The sequence below is a fragment of the Bos grunniens genome, chromosome 11 (assembly GCF_055505025.1).
Source record: "Bos grunniens cultivar Pamir isolate PY7600 chromosome 11, Bosgru_T2T1.0, whole genome shotgun sequence".
In the NCBI taxonomy this organism is placed as follows: domain Eukaryota; kingdom Metazoa; phylum Chordata; class Mammalia; order Artiodactyla; family Bovidae; genus Bos; species Bos grunniens.
The window spans coordinates 38828735-38845923 of NC_141175.1; the positions used below are offsets into that span (position 1 = coordinate 38828735).

The 17189-nt window shown below is 50.4% G+C and overlaps 1 protein-coding gene across 3 annotated transcripts in view; it reads right to left on the bottom strand.

The window, feature by feature from the left end:
• The window catches only part of GALNT14 (polypeptide N-acetylgalactosaminyltransferase 14), a 216101-nt gene that overhangs the window by 13907 nt on the left and 185005 nt on the right, over positions 1-17189 (bottom strand). For all 3 annotated transcript variants that reach the window (XM_086323634.1, XM_086323633.1, XM_086323632.1), the window contains exons 10-11: positions 5634-5760; positions 3444-3536 (exon numbers count right to left, since the gene is read on the bottom strand). In XM_086323634.1, the coding sequence (XP_086179760.1) occupies positions 3444-3536; positions 5634-5760 (220 nt within the window). The remainder of the gene's footprint in view (positions 1-3443; positions 3537-5633; positions 5761-17189) is intronic.

The window sequence follows — 17189 nt, forward strand, 5'->3', positions numbered from 1 at the left end:
AGGATGAGATGGTTGGATGGTATCACCAACTCAACAGACATGAGTTTGAGTGAACTCTGGGGGATAGTGAAGGACGGGGAATCCGGGTCTGTGGGGTCTCAAAGAGTTGGACATGACTGAGCGACTGAACAACAATAGCAACTGAAGGTGAATAAGATTGGTGCCCAAAGCTGGGAGAGCAGTTAGGAGATCACTGTCGAAACCCGGTGCTGACCATGCTTTCTGGCAGGGGAGTAGGGTGGGATGGGAGAGAAGGGACAGGTTGCGTTCTCTCTGCTCTTCCACGAGTACACCTGATTTCCACATACACCCTGTTCTTCCTGGGCAACCACACAGAACCAGCCCTGCTTTCTCAAGCCTCGCCTCCTTCCGCCCCAAAGACTGGACTGGGCGCCCTCATGATACTGGAACTTCTTATACAGCATCAACTGCATCTCCTCACCAGATGCTAAGTAACATGAGGACAGGAATGACATCTTTTGAAAAAGGCTAAACATTCAGTATTTGCAAGAATCCAGACGATCAGTGTATGAGTGAGGCAGGATCTCTGGGACCTGGTGATTGTTTAGGTGTGGGAGGACGGGGAGGGAGAAGTCAAAGTTGACACTCAAGATTTCTGGTTTGACAACAGGATGCATGGAAGAGCTAAGGTGGGGAATATGAGGAAAGGAGCAAGTTTAGGCGCAAACAGCAAGAGTTCAGTTAGAACTCATTGAGTCAGAGGAGACTGGGGGGCATCCAGGCAGAGATGTCCAGTTGCTATTCGGACATAAGGACTGGAGCTCAGGAGAGGTGCAGTATGTGTTTAATCGCTCAGCTGTGTCCAACTCTGCGACTTTATGGACTGTAGCCCACCAGGCTCCTCTGTCCATGGGATTTTTTTAGGCAAGAATACTGGTTGGGTTGCCATTTCCTTCTCTAAGGGCTGGAGCTCAGAGGAGAGGTGCAGGAGAGGGATGGAAACATGCTTATCGGCAGCACAGAGGTGGCTGATGGCAGGGAAAACCTGGAGTAAGACAAGGGATTATGACAGGTCCTCGGGGAAGACCAACATACAAGGGTGGGCAGAGGAACCTGAGCTTGCAGAGTGGGCAGAGAGGGTGCAGCTTGCATCTCAGGATGAGAGCCAAGACTTTAGTTCTAGAAACCGAGATCAGAGGGGTGCCTGAAGGGGTTTGGGTGGAAGAAGACTCATATCAATGGAGTAATCGAGGAAGGTAAGGGTCCCAGGGGGCCATGGGTGGGCCAGGTGGGAGTGATCATAGGGGATGGAGGCCTTGGCCTCAGCTCACAGTCAGAAGCAGGGAAACAGGGAGCCACAGACAGTGATGTGGCAGCTCTTTCATGAAGCTTGGCTCTGAAGGAGCAGAAGACAAGGTAGGCGATGAGCAACATTGGATTGAGGGAGAGTTCTTATAGTTTCTTTCCTTCTCTTTTTTATTTTATTTTTTAAAACATATGTAAGATACAGAATAAATTTAAATACTAATGGGAACCATGCAATTGAGAAGAGAGTTGGGTGATCAGGGAGCGTGAAGGCACAGGGCGGGTGAAGTCCCCTGGAACAAGGGCTCCCACACTGTCTGCAGGTTAGAGTCACCTAGTTGGGGGGGCGCATCTTTTACAAATTCTACAGCCCAGGACACAGCCCAGACTCAGTCTACTCTCTGGGGCTGGAATAGAGGCAGCAGCAGTTTTTGAAGCTCCCCAGGTGACTGAGACTGCAGAGAGTCTGGAAACCATCACCCTGGAATTCTGCTCCTTGAGTTGAGGTCCTCAGGCCAGCAGCACAGCACCACCTGGGGCTCGTAGAAATGCACGCCTACTGAACCAACATCCACACTGTAACAAGATCCCCGGGAGATCCGTGTGCACATTAAAGTTTGAGAAGCTGAGAGGCAGGAGGAGATGAATCCAGGCAGTGGGAACTTGATCAGTGCTGATTTATGAATGAATGCAGGAGAGAAAAGTGCATCTGGGGAACAGGTAGAGGGCTGGCCTGCCACAGCGGGAGGCACCCCTTATCCTTCCAGATAAAAGAGACAGGAGGATAGTGCAGGTACAGGGTGGTCGGGCTCAGGAAGCTGGTGCTATCTATTTCATCCATAAAACAGAGGTGTCACGTGCTGTGAGTGAAAGCAGAGCAGACTCCGCCACTGGGAAAAATGGAAAAGGTACAAATGGAGGTTGAGGGAGAATGCCGGCCGGCAAGGGGGCAGGATTAAGAGCCCCGCTGAGGGCCTCCCCGAGCCGGATGGCCACAGAGGCTTAGCAGCACCGGCTAATACTCCCAGAGCTGATCAGCAGCCTGCTCACAGGGAAGAAAAGGCACAAAGTCAGGTTCACCCAAGGTCAAGAGGGAGGCCTGGGAGGGTGTGTAGATGCCCAACATGGCAAGAGATTCAAGGACAACGTCTTTTAAGCACTCTGCTTATGCAAGAAAGTAGAACCCAAGCTAGAGAGGGAAGGCAGTGAAGAAAGGAGGGGTGGATGGACATGGCCAATGAACCGGAAGTTAGCTGAGGACTCAGAAGAAACACTGTGGGAGGCTCTGAGGAGAAGCGGAGACCAGCGTGGGCTTTCAGTTTCAGAAATGCAAACACTTTGGCAGGCTCGTGATTTAATCCACCTGGGAGTGATGGGCTCGATCGGTGGCGTGTAGGCTGCAAACATGCCATCTGCTCCACAGCCTTAGTACGACTGAGGGACATCAGATGACAAAAGCCACCAATCGGCCCCTCGCAAAAAAGATGAATATAACATCAATCAAGTTGCCATTTTTCTCTACTCAAACCAGCCCTGAGTTGGGGAATGCAACATCACAAAGTTTGGGGGGATCAGACAGGTGTGTTTTGAGCTTTTCCTCCTATAATGGTGTGATCCATGGAAAGTACCTGAAGCTGTAGAAGCCTCAGGCTCCTTATCTGTAAAACAGGGGTAATTATACCCATTTCTCAGTTTGCAGAGGACTAGTGAGGCAACTCATGAAATGGCATCTGGCCCTTAACTCCTCTCCCTGTCCTCTTCCACCCACAAGAAGCTGGAGCCCTGCTCTAGAGGCGGTCTACACAGTACTGTTCCTCCTAAAAAGAGGAGGACTTAGGCTTCGGTAGCTGAGACGGAGGAGGAGGAAACTCTAAACTAGAGGGAGCAGGGCTACTTAGCCCAGCATCCCACCTTTCTGTGAAAAGCTGGAAATACCAGTCCACTGCACGGGGCATGGCTCTACCCACTGAGTGGATGGTCCAGGCTGCCAGGGTCTCCCACAGGCGTGGCCCACGGCCCTGTGCCCAGGACAAGGCAGGAGCAAGAAGGCACAGGAAGGGAGAACAGGCCCAGCCTTGGCCCTGGAGGGGCCTGGTGGCCAGCGAGACCCTCTCGCCTCGGGCCGGTGAGCTGGGGCTCTGGGCTGTCTGCACAAACCAACCAGGGCAGACACTTACTTGCCAAAGGGCCTCTCCAGGGCGAATGGCCGGGAAGCATAATAGTACTGCTTGTATTCATCCATCCACACTTCAGCTGTCCGCTTGGTGTTCCTGGGGAGACAAGGGGTGTCAGGGACGGGCTGTCTGAGAGGACCGGGGACATATCTAGGTAAAATACACACATGTGATGAGTGGGCAGTGTCACCCCCATGGGAACCACCATGATCCAGTAACTTTATTCTCCCCAGGGTGCTGAGCCCACCAGTCTCCAAAGGGGCCTCTGCCCCAAGACACAGGATTTTAGTAGTCATGACATACCCTCTTCCCAAAAGGCACAGACCAGAGAAATTATACCAGAAATTGAACTTCCCACGGCTCTCAGAAAAACAGAAAAAAAGCCAGGAGAATCTGGCATGCCCCTTTGGTGCCCGTACAAGAGGGAAGAGTGTTGACCATCTCATCTCTGGTCATCCGTGGGCTCCTATTCTAGAACTCTCCCCATCAGCAAAGGGCGCAGCACTCCAAGGGGGAAGCCAGTCACACACGAGATTTGCACCGGCCATGTGATTAGCTTGGCGCAGGTGTAAAGAATGAAGTAACCAAGCCATCCTGGTCAAATGTTTTCCAAGACTCGGAAGTTTTTTTTTAAAAAAAATAGCTATTTGCAGTGAGTCTGACCCCAAGGTCAGAGAAAAAGAGACAGACATGGAGGATGTTGTCACTCAGCTGTCAGGGACACCAGGGTACCAGGAAGAGAAGACATGGGAAAACAATCAGAAGCCTGAGCAGCACCTCCCAAGGCCTGAGTGCATGGACTCGGGGGTGTCACTGAGAGGGCATGGCCTGCCCTTCAAGCCCGTGGACCTGAAGGAGTTTCCAACACGCAGTCCAGCTCTTGGTGCACTGAAGACAGCTCCTTGCCGGCTCCCTCCACTGGCCTGACCATCAGCACACTGGACGCTGCCGAGACCACACTGCCCCAAGTTTCCCCCCAACTCCATTGGTGGCAAGCAGGGGCCAGTCTCAAATGCAAAGAACTTTCTAGAGCTTGAGGCTCTGCCCCCCACTCCCCGGCTGGCCCCCACTCCACATCATAACCCCTTGACTTTCCTGCACCAGGCATTCCAGCTCACCTTTCCCTGTCAAGACCCCAGGCAGCCCTGCCTTTGTTCTAGTCCCTGCTAAAGGGGTTCTCATGACCCTAACCTTCCCAGCATGAGGTCAGCTTTCTCACTGGTCAAGCCTATAGCTCCGCTACACCTGTACACACCCACACCTGTCCACACGTGCGAGTAACCGAGGATGAGAGAACCCAGAAGAAAACACTGCAGGGGAAGAAAACCACTCAAAGAGGCGCTCTGCTCCTCCTCCCCAAAACGGACCAAATGAGGGAAAAAGGGCAAAGGAGGAATAAATGGGGAGTGAAGTTGTCAAGTGACAAGAGGACTAGAGAGAAGGGGAGAAGAAGCTGGAGGAAAAGATGAGCAGCAGGAGAAAAGGAGGTACAGAGTTATTTTTAAAGAAGAGGGAAAAGGTTGAAGGAGAAGAAATCATGAAAAGGAGACGGGTATATGGAGGGAGCGAGGAAGCAAGAATAGGCAAGTGGGCATCGCTGGGTCACTGAGACCCTACGACCTTCGACCTTCCCAGGCAGGAAGCGGCGAGCCCCAGGAAAGGAGCCCAGGGCCTCAGGGACTACGCCAGCCTGGCCGTTTCTGTGCACCTGCGAAGCCGTGGAGCAGTCACCTGGGCTGTATCTACTTGTGCCTCCCCATTCCCGAATGGCCTTTCCCCTGGTGACCCAGCCTGAAGGTGATCCCTGCAGATCCCTGCAGGGGATCTTCTAGAACTCAGGGGCAAAAATGGCTGCCCTCCCCCTGCCCCAAAGAATGCCCAGAGCCCTGAGCCCTGCAGGAGGGTGCTGCCCAGTGACTCGAAGCCCCCGAGGCCACAGGCAGGGCCTTGACAAGCCTGGGAGAAGTCAAGGGTGGAGAAAGGCCTCAAGGCCTCCGGCCTGGACCTGGATGGGCAGGCCTGACCTCTCTCGCCCAGGCTGTGGCCCAGCAAGCATAGCATGCAGCCCTTGTCCATTCACGACACCTGGGCAGCCGAACCTACCAGAGAACCTGGCACAGCCACAGCCTATCACCAGAAAAGCCCATGGCCACTGCCACCCCCGGGGAACCCGAACCCACAACGCATACTCACTTTATATATGTGTTGGCGTTGCCATCTGGGAAAATATACGGGTGCTTCTTCCGGAAGACATGGCCCACTCGGCTGCAGGGGACAATCTCCAGGCTGCCCCCACACATCCATACCCTGAAGGAGATTTCTGCAAGACAGCAACGCCCCCATCACTGCTCTGCCTCCTAGACTGAGCAGCACAGGACGGCAGCACCGAGACACCAGGCGCCGGGGAATCCCAGGTCCCAGGGCAAGGGGAGGGCTGCCAGCAGCCTGCCTAAGGCACCGACTCCACAGCCAGACTGTGTGCTCCACAGGCCTGCTACCTCAGTTTCCCTGCCCACCACGAGGATGCTGATAACTCACACCTGGGAGGGTGGCTTGCCTTAACAAGGAAACTGGCGGACACAGGGGAGCACGTGGAGGGCTGTGCTTGCGCCTTCGGAACACTCTCAGGGGCCAGCAGGGTGGGGCCTCTGTGTGATGCTTTGGCCTGGAACAGAGGAGCCCAGGGACTATGAGAGAACTGCTTTTGAGCATATGGAAGGTTTCAGGGTGGAATATGGATTAGACCAGCTCCTATGACCCTAGAAGTTCAGAACCAGGACCAAGGAGAAAGACTTCCATTAGAGACTACGGGAGAATTTTCTGCTGGTCAAGGTCCAGATAGAAGGGGTTGTCATAGAGTTAGTGCATTTCCCACTCGGACAGGCTGGCAAGCCACATGGCCAGGATGGGACAGATAAGACCAGTTCCCAGGAGGCTCCTGGACAAGGTGTCAATGCCAAGAGGCCATTCTATCTCCTGCAAGGACATCTCTGAGCCATAGTCAAGAGCTGTGAACAACCATAGAAAGTGCTGGAAGCCTCGAAGCTGTTGCTGGGGTGCTCGCCTGGGTAGGGATTTGCACACAAACCCCTTTTCCCCGGTTGGCTGCTGTAGCAGGGACCTCGGGGAGGCGGGTGAGGTAGAGTCAGCAGAGTTGGATGGGCTGAGACCATGCTGGCCGGTGCCCTCCTCCCTTGAAGCTGCTTCCTGCAGGCTTGGAGCAGTGGTCCTGCCCGAGAAGGAAGCAGCGCTATACCAGCGTGGTGGGAGAGGACCCCGTCACTGCCTTTGTTTGGAACCGCTGAATGCTCTCAGGGTGTTTCATTACCGCTTGTAACTTTTCTACAAATGGTGCAGCCTTTCCTGACGGCACCCAGTGCAGTTGCCCCCCTGCATCCCGCTGGATATGCCACCAGTGGGAAGAGCCAGTTTCACATCTGGATGCCTGCCTGGGCCATGCTTCTATAGTCAAGCTGAAGAAAGAGGAGTTTGCTTCAGGAAACACTCAGGCTGGTGTCCACGAGCAGGGACCAAGGATGTGGGTATTCTACTACTGCCCACCACATCTGATGTGCCCTGTCCCTCCGCACCTTGGGCCCCACCTTCCTAGGTTTCCTTACCAGGGGGTCCTCTCCCTCAGCCTCTGTCCCTCCCATGTCCTGCTGTCTTTCTCCCTTCTTTTCAACCCTGCAAACAAGTGCTTGGACATAAATTCTTCATCCTGATCCTCACCTGCTCTCTCACCCCCTCCTTGTCCCCTCCTGACTCCTGCCTTGTGTCCCTGGGAAAGTTGCACGCCAAGCTTCCTCGATACCTGTCTCTACCTGCCCAGGTGCTCTCCCCAGCAGGATAGAGCTCATTCCCAGCTTGCTCAGATTTCCCTCAGAGCGGAGGCAACGTGGACACTAGGGTGAGGAAGGGACTTCTCAAGATTGCTGCCAAATGACGGCAAGAACATAGGGTGGGGAGAGACTGGTAGAACTTGGCTTTGGGGTCAGCGGCCCTGAGTCTGCAGAAATCTACTAGCCCCATCCCTGGGGAAACCTAGTTGAGCCTGGGCTTCTTCACCTGTCAAATGAAGATCATAAAAGAACACCACAGGATTGCTGCTGGTATCACTGAAGTGGAACTTCGAGAGTAAATGTGAAAACTCTTAAGTGCGATGGAAAGCTTGGTGACACAAAACACTCCTCTAAAGCCAGTCTCTTTAAGACATGGATGCCAATGACATCACCCCCTTGTGCCCACTTTCAACTTCCTAGATGGTTCACAGCTTCCTGCTTCTGACACAGGAGGTGCTTGAAATCTGTGGACCTAACACTGGAGATTTTGACTCCCCACAAAAGTCAATGATATATGGTAACCTGGCGTTTGGCTGGGGCACTGGTGGAATCGTGGGCCCCAATCTGGTGTTTGTGGGAGATGATGAGTGAGCTTAGCTGATGGCCAACATCCAGCTCTCCACCTTGTACTGATGCTCGGAGGGGCGGGAGGGCTCAGTGCAGCGAACTGTGAAGGTATGTGTGTGAATTTAGTCCCCAGGGCTAAGCTCTACTGGACTCCAACCAACTTCTCTCCAGGATCTCAAAACAGGATTCGCTCTAGCTCCCAGAAAGGAAAACCCTCACACCCCTCAAAAGTTGAGATGGAGGCCTTGCTTATGGATATAACCTGTGAATTTTGTGCAAGCTTTCTTCCAAAAATATGCATACATTTCTGTGGTCTCTTCCTTACTTGCATTCAAATGAGACATATGTCCCTCCTCATTTGCAGAATGAATCCCTCCAACCTATGCAGTCTCCACACCCTCAGCTCCCACTAAACCTGTTTCCCTGTGCTTCCTTCACCCACCAATTTGCTTTGCTCTGAATCTATTGCCCCCCCCCCCCGCCCTTCTCCTCTGCCACCATCGTGCACAGATCCCCATCTCAGGAAGTACTGACCCCTGACCCTGGTCCTTCTCTACCTTCCATCTGGGCTCCTGGCATTCTCCACCCCAAGGCTCTGGGTCTGAGTGCCTTGCTGTCCCTGCTTCCGCATCTGGCCCAACCTTCACTTGATGCTGAGGACTCATTCCCATTCTGCCAGCCCAGCTCTCCTCTGGCCTCCAGGACCAACTCCCGTGGCTGCCTCTGGCTCTGTCCAGATGCACTGGATGCCCTCAGATGCAGTACATCTTCTACCCATCAGCTTCCTCTCGTAGCCCCCTGCAGCCTGCCTCCTCTCCTCCACCTCCAAAACCATCGTCCCTGCTTCTTTTCCTGTGTCTGTGGTTGAAAACGTCTCAGTTCTGCAGGCACAAGCCACGGGAGGAAAGGACCCCTTCATTTACTCCTGGGCTGGGCTTTGCTGGGTCTTCTCTCAGGCAGTAACTTATGAGTTGTTACAAGCCCACTCGTGGTTGTGGATGTTATTTTTCAAAGCAGAAGCAGTCCTGATGGGACTGCGGGCAGCTAGCATTCAAAGCGCATCTCCCCAGGTCCAAAACTCCTGCCCCTGCCCTGATCCCACCTCCCTCAGTGTGAACACCCACCATCAGCCAATACTGCTGCAGGCACAAAGATACTGACTTCAGGGCACTCACAGATGAACAAGAGAGGCCAATCTATAACCAGCTGTCCCATTTCTACCTCATCTACTCCTTCATCCACTCCTGACAGTTGCCTGTCTCACCTCTCCTTCTGGTTAACTGATGCCCCCAGAGCCTGCAGTCTGAGATGCAGTAAGAGCGTCTCTGCTCCGGAGTCCAGAATGTTGTAACCAAGATGACCTGAGCAGCGTGCCTTGCTGTACTGTGGCCAGAGTCAAGGCAGTCTGAGTGAGGAAGCTTAAAGTGTTCAGAGAGGTGTAAGGATGTTTGGATACCACAATGTGAAGTATTTAAGACCTGGGACATCCCTCTAGTTATCCTACGCATATCTACACCACGACTGCAGGATAACGCTGTCCATCCTCCCAGGACTGGGAGCCAGGCCCGGTGACTCACAGGTTTATGCTGAAGCCTCTGGGAAAGCCTTGTGATCCCAAAGCCCCAGGCAGTGGGGGCCATAGACCGAGGCACAAAGCAGCGGGCTCTGCAGGTACCGCCCTGATCCTCCACATGTCAGCAACTCCTGCAAAGTCATCACTTTCTCGTGTGAAGGAGCAAAAAGACAATGTAGGGAGTTTGGGGGAGGAGGTGGTTCTTGCTGAGTCAGCACCCGCATAAACTCCCAGATGACAAATGTCATGCAGACCTAGATCCGCTCTGAATTCCAGGCAGGGAGATGTGTAATTATTCCATCCACACTGGGGGTGCTGTTACCTTATTTTCTTTAAACTTCAGATTAATATTTGGGAAGAAACTGCCCTCCTCACCCTCTCTCTGTTCTCAGCTCTTCCCTTCTATCTCCACATCGACCGATCAGTAGCTTTACCAGTGCTCATAAAACCCCAACCCTTCGCCAGAACCAATGTCCACTGACAAGCCGTGATGGTGGACAGGAGTTCAGGCGAGAGGAGACAGCTCCCTCCCCAAGAATCACACCAAATCCTCTGCCACTTCTCAGCCACACAGGTCAAGGCTGGAATTTCCTTTGATAGCCTGGTTTCTGGACATAGGCAAAGGGGGCATTAGACCGGCTCTACTTAAGGCAGTAAGCCTGTATTAAGTGGATCCTCAGGGACTGTACACAGATATCTTTTATCTAACAGCATCAGCCACTTAGCACTGGACAAAGTGAAATCTTGTGAGGACAAAGGGATTGGGGTGGATCAGATCAGATCAGTCGCTCAGTCGTGTCCGACTCTTTGCAACCCCATGAATCACAGCACACCAGGCCTCCCTGTCCATCACCAACTCCTGGAGTTCACTCAGACTCATGTCCATCGAGTCAGTGATGCCATCTAGCCATCTCATCCTCTGTCGTCCCCTTCTCCTCCTGCCCCCAATCTCTCCCAGCATCAGAGTCTTTTCCAATGAGTCAACTCTTCACATCAGGTGGCCAAAGTACTGGAGTTTCAGCTTTAGCATCATTCCTTCCAAAGAAATCCCAGGGCTGATCTCCTTCAGAATGGACTGGTTGGATCTCCTTGCAGTCCAAGGGACTCTCAAGAGTCTTCTCCAACACCACAGTTCAAAAGCATCAATTCTTCGGTGCTCAGCCTTCTTCACAGTCCAACTCTCACATCCATACATGACCACAGGAAAAACCATAGCCTTGACTAGACGAACCTTTGTTGGCAAAGTAATGTCTCTGCTTTTGAATATGCTATCTAGGTTGGTCATAACTTTCCTTCCAAAGAGTGTCTTTTAATTTCATGGCTGCAGTCACCATCTGCAGTGATTTTGGAGCCCAGAAAAATAAAGTCTGACACTGTTTCCACAGTTCCCCCATCTATTTCCCATGAAGTGGTGGGACTGGATGCCATGATCTTCGTTTTCTGAATGTTGAGCTTTAAGCCAACTTTTTCACTCTCCACTTTCACTTTCATCAAGAGGCTTTTGAGTTCCTCTTCACTTTCTGCCATAAGGGTGGTGTCATCTGCATATCTGAGGTTATTGATATTTCTCCCGGCAATCTTGATTCCAGCTTGTGCTTCTTCTAGTCCAGCGTTTCTCATGATGTACTGATGGGCAGAAAGAGACAGTTGCCCATAAGTCTGCAGAGACAAATGCGATGACAGAGATTTTCCTTTCAAAAAATCTTTACGTTCTTTGGGCCACTTGGCCAGAAACCTCTGTTTTTATTTTTTAATGAGTCCACAGACTTGAGTAGAAGCAATCTTATTGAGCCACAAAGGATAGGCTTGAACCTGTGAGCAAAACTGTGCTTCACATCACTGGGGACAGTCAGGGCTGCAGCCAGGCTCCCGACTTCTGAGGGGTAAGCACAGGCTCACCACGGTCACCACGGGCCATCCAGCGAGTGTCATGGCACACACCCTTTACCTCTCCACCATGCCTCTGGAAATGGGTGGTCTTAAGGGACTGCACCTGGGCCTGGGGCTTAGCAAGCAGCCCCACCTGGGGGGAAAGATGACTTTTCATCAGACCTGGATGCTCTTCTCAGATGAGGCCACTTCTCTTCTCCTGAGCCCCTGAACCTGTAAAGGGTGAGGCCGAAGAGAAAGCGGGAGGGATCCGCTGTCGCTGCGGGTCTGACAGGGCGCTCCTCTGACAAGCCTGCTCACGCAGCCCAGAGAGGAAGCGGGTGGCCCTGGGAGCTTAACGGTTTCCACTGCTGCCCTGACAAATTACCACACCAGCCTGGGCGGGCAAGGGTTGGTCAGGCCCTCTGCCAAGGGTCTCCCAAGGCCAAAATCAGCAGGATCGGGCTCCTGTCTGGGGGCTCTGAGGCTTTCCAGTTCACTCAGCTTGTTTGCAGAACCCAGCTGCTCACAGTCGTGGGACTGGGGTCCCCTCTTCCTCGCTGGCTGTAGGTCAGGAGCCCCCTCTTCCTTTTGTGTGGTCCCCTCCTCATCACACCTGGACGACCCTTCCCAGGCTGTGAATCTCTCAACTGCTTCTGCTCCATCTCCTCTCTCTGCAGTCAAAGAAAGTTCTCTGCATTAAACGGCCCACCTGATTAGACTGGGTGCCCCCAGATAATCCGGGCTGCTGGCCTAGCTTAGGATGCAGTAGCCATCTGCAAACTCAGTGAGGGAAAGTAACTTTTCCAGGGACACGCAGCCAGGGATGACCACAGGATTCACAAGTAGGCCTGTCTGACCCCACAGCCCATGTTGACACACACGTGACCCTCCAAGCCTGACACAGCCTAACATCCCTGACTACATTCTGGGGATGGGGGAGGTGGTGGTGGCGGCTCCTCTCTGGGACCCACCTCGTCTCTCTTTCCTCAGTATTGTCTGTTGTATCTGCTGTGCTTTGGAAACCACCCACCTCCATTTTAAATCCAGAAATCCCATATTCTCCCCTCATATATGTACCAAGGCCTCCACTTTGGAAATGTACACCTCTTCCCACCATGCACGCACACACACACACACACACACACAGAGACACACACACATAAACGCATGCATGTGCATACACACACACACTTCTACTGGGCAACAGGTTCCTTTCATCTCTAAAGATCAAAAGCTAAAGTGAGTAGATGTATTAGATATTTTTCATGTATCCTGTGTTATGCAAATTGGAGTTTAAACATCCAATATTAATGCAAAACAACTTCTGGGGGAAAAAAAGGCTAAAAGCCACATTTCCCTAAAGCCTTCTTCTATGCTGAACTGCAGATGTAATTATCAACACTCTTCAGTTCCTCTTAGAAATGCTTTGTGGGAATAATGGCACCAGGGTTGGCTGCTTGAGTGCATAGCAGGGCTGGCATTCAAGTGGCTGCTGAGGTCGCTCCCAGACGATGAAAGTGAGATGGGCGGGTGAAGCAGCATCCCACTGAGGATGGTCCCAGTCACCCTGGCTGGAGCCTTGTCCAGTGATCTCATGGGCTTTTGTGCTGTGAAATCAAATCAATGCAACAAAAGCAACCACATCTGGAACACACAAAAATTTCATGTCTTGGGAAAGAAGAGATATCTCTTCCTGCTGTTATTCCCCACAAAAAGAGATACATGGATCAAAGGAACAGAATGGAGAGCCCAGAAATAAACCCACACACCTATGGTCAATTAATCCTCAACAAAGGAGGCAAGAATACACAATGGAGAAAAGATAGTTTCTTCAGTAAGTGGTGTTGGGAAAGCTGGAGAGCTGCATGCAGATCAATGAAGTTAGAACACATCACACACAAAAATAAACTCAAAATGGCTTAAGGACTTAAGTATAAGACATAGCACCATAAAACTCCTAGAAGAGAACATAGGCAAAACATTCTCTGCTATAAATAGTACCACTGTTTTCTTAGGTCAGTCTCCCAAGGCCAAAGAAATAAAAGCAAATACAAACAAATGGAACCTAAGCAAACTTATAAGCTTTTGCACAGCAAAGGAAACCACAAACAAAATGAAAACACAACCTGTGAACTGGGAGAAAGTATTTGCAAACAATGTAACCAACAAGGGCTTAATTTCCAAAATATACAAAAAGCTCATATAATTTGATATATTAAAAAAAAAACTCAATAAAAAAAGGGGCGGAAGACCTAAACAGACATTTCTCCAAAGAAAGCATACAGATGGCCAACAGGCACATGAAAAGATGCTCAATATTACTAATAATTAGAGAAGTTCAAATCAGAACTACAGTGAGGTACCACCTCACACTGGTCAGAAAGGTTATCATCAAAAAGTCTATAAATAAAAATGCTGAAGAAGGGGTGGGGAAAAGGAAACCTTCCTACACTGCTGGAAGGATTGCAAGTAGGTGCAGCCACTATGGAGAACAGTATGGAGACTTCTTTAAAAACTAATAATAGAGCTACTATATGATCTAGCAATCCCACTTGAGGACATATATCCAGAAAAGATGGAAAACTCTAATTTGAAAAGATCATGCATTCCACGTTCACAGAGGCACTATTCACAATATTCAAGACATGAAAACAATGTAAATGCCATCAATAGACAAATGGATAAAGAAGATGCGGTGCATATATGTACATACATCTATATACAGATAGAGAGAGAGAGATGTATATAGATACAGATACACATAAGGAATACTACTAAGCCATAAAAATAGAACGAAATAATGCCATTTGCAGCAGCATGAATGGATCTACCGATTAACATACTAAATGAAATGTCAGACAGCAAAAGACAAATATCATATGACCACATATCATAGATGTGGAATCTAAGAAAATTATACAAATGAACTAACTTATTTACAAAACAGAAATTGATTCACAAACATAGAAAACAAACTTATGGTTAACAAAGGGGAAAGTGGAGAGTGGGGGAAGGATAAATTAGGAATTTGAGATTAATATCTATACATAACCATATATGAAATAGATAGCCAAAAAGGACCCACCATATAGCACAGGGAACTATATTCAATATCTTACAATAAGCTATAATGGAAAAGAATCTATAGGTATATGTATAACTGAACCACTTTGCCGTATACCTAAACCTAACACCGAGCTTCTGTGGGTCGTGGCTCAGACGGTAAAGTGTCTGTCTACAATGTGGGAGACCCGGGTTCGATCCCTGGGTCGGGAAGATCCCCTGGAGAAGGAAATGGCAATCCACTCCAGTATTATTGCCTGGAAAATCCCATGGACAGAGGAGCATGGTAGGCTACAGTCCATGGGGTCGCAAAGAGTTGGACACGACTGAGCGACTTCACTTCACTTTTAAAATTAACACAGTATTGTAAATGAACTATACTTCAATTTTTCTTTAAAAAAAAAAAAGCATTGCTTTTTCTGGCTTGTAAAATGCTATAAAAAAAATGTCCAGAAATGACTTTTAAAGTGCAAGGAGCTGGCTCTAACAAATGGAATGTTGGAATTGGGGAAAACAGTATTTCCTGTGATAGCTGTCTGCAGGGTTCTTTTGTGTGTGTGTGGTTTAAAACATTTTGTGATGATTATAAAATGTCTCTCCCACACCTCCCCTGAAGTCTCTCTCTACTTTCCTGTTCCAATGAACACTTGTTAATGCCAGGCCACTGGGAAGCCAACTAGAGGGGATCACCCTGGATGTGAGCAGATGTGTGCCAACACTGCTATAGCGAGATGGTACTGGTAGGCTGAGGCTTCCCAGGCGGCAGTAGTAGTAAAGAATCTCTCTGCCAGGGCAGGAAACATAAGGGATGCGGGTTTGATCCCTGGGTCGGGAAGATCCCCTGGAGAAGGGCATGGCAATCCACTCTAGTATTCTTGCCTGGAGATTCCCATGGACAGAAAGTCTGGTGGGCTACAGTCTGTAGTGTCACACAGAGTCAGACATGGCTGAGGCGACTTAGCACAGACGCACTGGTAGGCTGGACCAGAATGTGACATCATTGAAAATAACATGCTGCCTGCATCTACACGTGGCTGCCGTGGTAAGGAAGGATCACACACACTTTGTGAGGGTCCACAGGGCAGAACAAGGCCCAGCAGATGGAAGCTGGGCTCTGGTTTGACTTAGAAGATTTACTAACAATTCAACACAAACATTCTCAATGACAGAACTTGCCAGATTGTGAAGCAGCAAACACATCATCATAAATAGCATTCGAGTGGACACTGGATGACTGCTATCTATCAAAAGAGCTGTAGAAAGGATTCCATGAATGGGAAGAAAGGCTAGAGCACACCATGAAGAATCATGAGACGTACTGTGAATATCAGGACACCTGACGGGCTCTGTTCAGAGAGAGACAGATCTCATCCCCATTGAGAACACCAAGGGCGTACCTGGCTCCAAGTCCTCCTGGGCTGGTGAAGGGAGATCCCACCTCAAACTCTACTCCAAAGACCCTCATGGGATCCCAGGACTGAGTCCCAGGCAGGATATTTGGTTTGTAGGAGCTGGGGTTTTCTGCTTTGTTTGTGGAGTTTCCAATCTGGCCCCCATATGGCAGGAGATGGATTTTTCTGATGGATTTCTCTACACGGCCCAGTTTGGGAGAACAGATGCCATTGGTCAGGCCAACAGCCATAAATTTCCGGGAAATAACTCTTGGTGACTGAGGAAGAAAGCCATAAAGCAGCCTGGAGGCAGGGACAGGAGAAAACAATGGCAGAGGACAATGCATGGCATTACCACTGAATGCCAGGATGAGCCCCATGGATCATTCTCCTGGCTCGCACCACTGCTCGGGGGTGACTGTGCCAAACACGCTCCCCGGTGTCCAGAGAGGGGGAAGGGGCCCTGACATCTCAGACTCTTACTCTTCCTCTCCTCTGGTTTATTCATCAAATAGTTACTGAAACCTCCTTCGCACCGTACGGAGCTTGCCAAACAAACAGACCAAGTCCCTGCTTTGTACAGCTTACATACTGGTCATCTCTTAGGTCTCACTTGCTGGAGGGAAGGAACAGTAACTAACACAGACTGTGTCCATATGGTGCTCAGAGCTTTTACAGACTTACCTGCGTGGATTTCCACAACAACCCCCAAGCACCCGTGTGTTACACTTCTAACACATGAGGAAACTGGAGGGTCAGTCAGTGTCATCAGCAAGACGGAATGGGTCTCTGACTACTTTCTCCTGTATCTGTATATGGCAGCCCTATGCCACTGCGGCCACAATTGGCCATGTGTTTGCACAGTCCGCCGTCTATGGGGTCGCACAGAGTTGGACACGACTGAAGTGACTTAGCAGCAGCAGCAGCAGAGCCTGGAACCCAGCCCCTCCATCCTCTTCACTCTGCATCGCTTTTCAAGAAAAGGTAAGGGCAAGTTGCCTCCAGGGCTTCTGTAGCAGTCACCCAGTTGTTCTTATTGTTCAGTCACTCAGTCCTGTCCGACTCTTTGTGACCCCATGGACTGCAGCACGTCAGGCTTCTCTGTCCTTCATTATCCCCTGGAGCTTGCTCAAACTCATGTCCATTGAGTAAGTGATGCCAACCATCTTATCCTCTGTCACCTTCTCACCCTCAATCTTTCCCAGCATCAGGGTCTTTTCCAATGTGTTGGCTCTTCGCATCAGATGGCCAAAGTATTGGAGCTTCAGCTTCTGCATCAGTCCATCCAGTGAATATTCAGACCCTCCTCATTAACCCAGGCTATACCCCTAGAGCAGCCAACAGATGTGATCCAGATGTTAGTGGCAGTGCTTTCAACCTTCCTCATACTTTTATCCCCAGTCTCCTTCCAACTCTAAATTTCCAAAGTTCAGCACTCCTA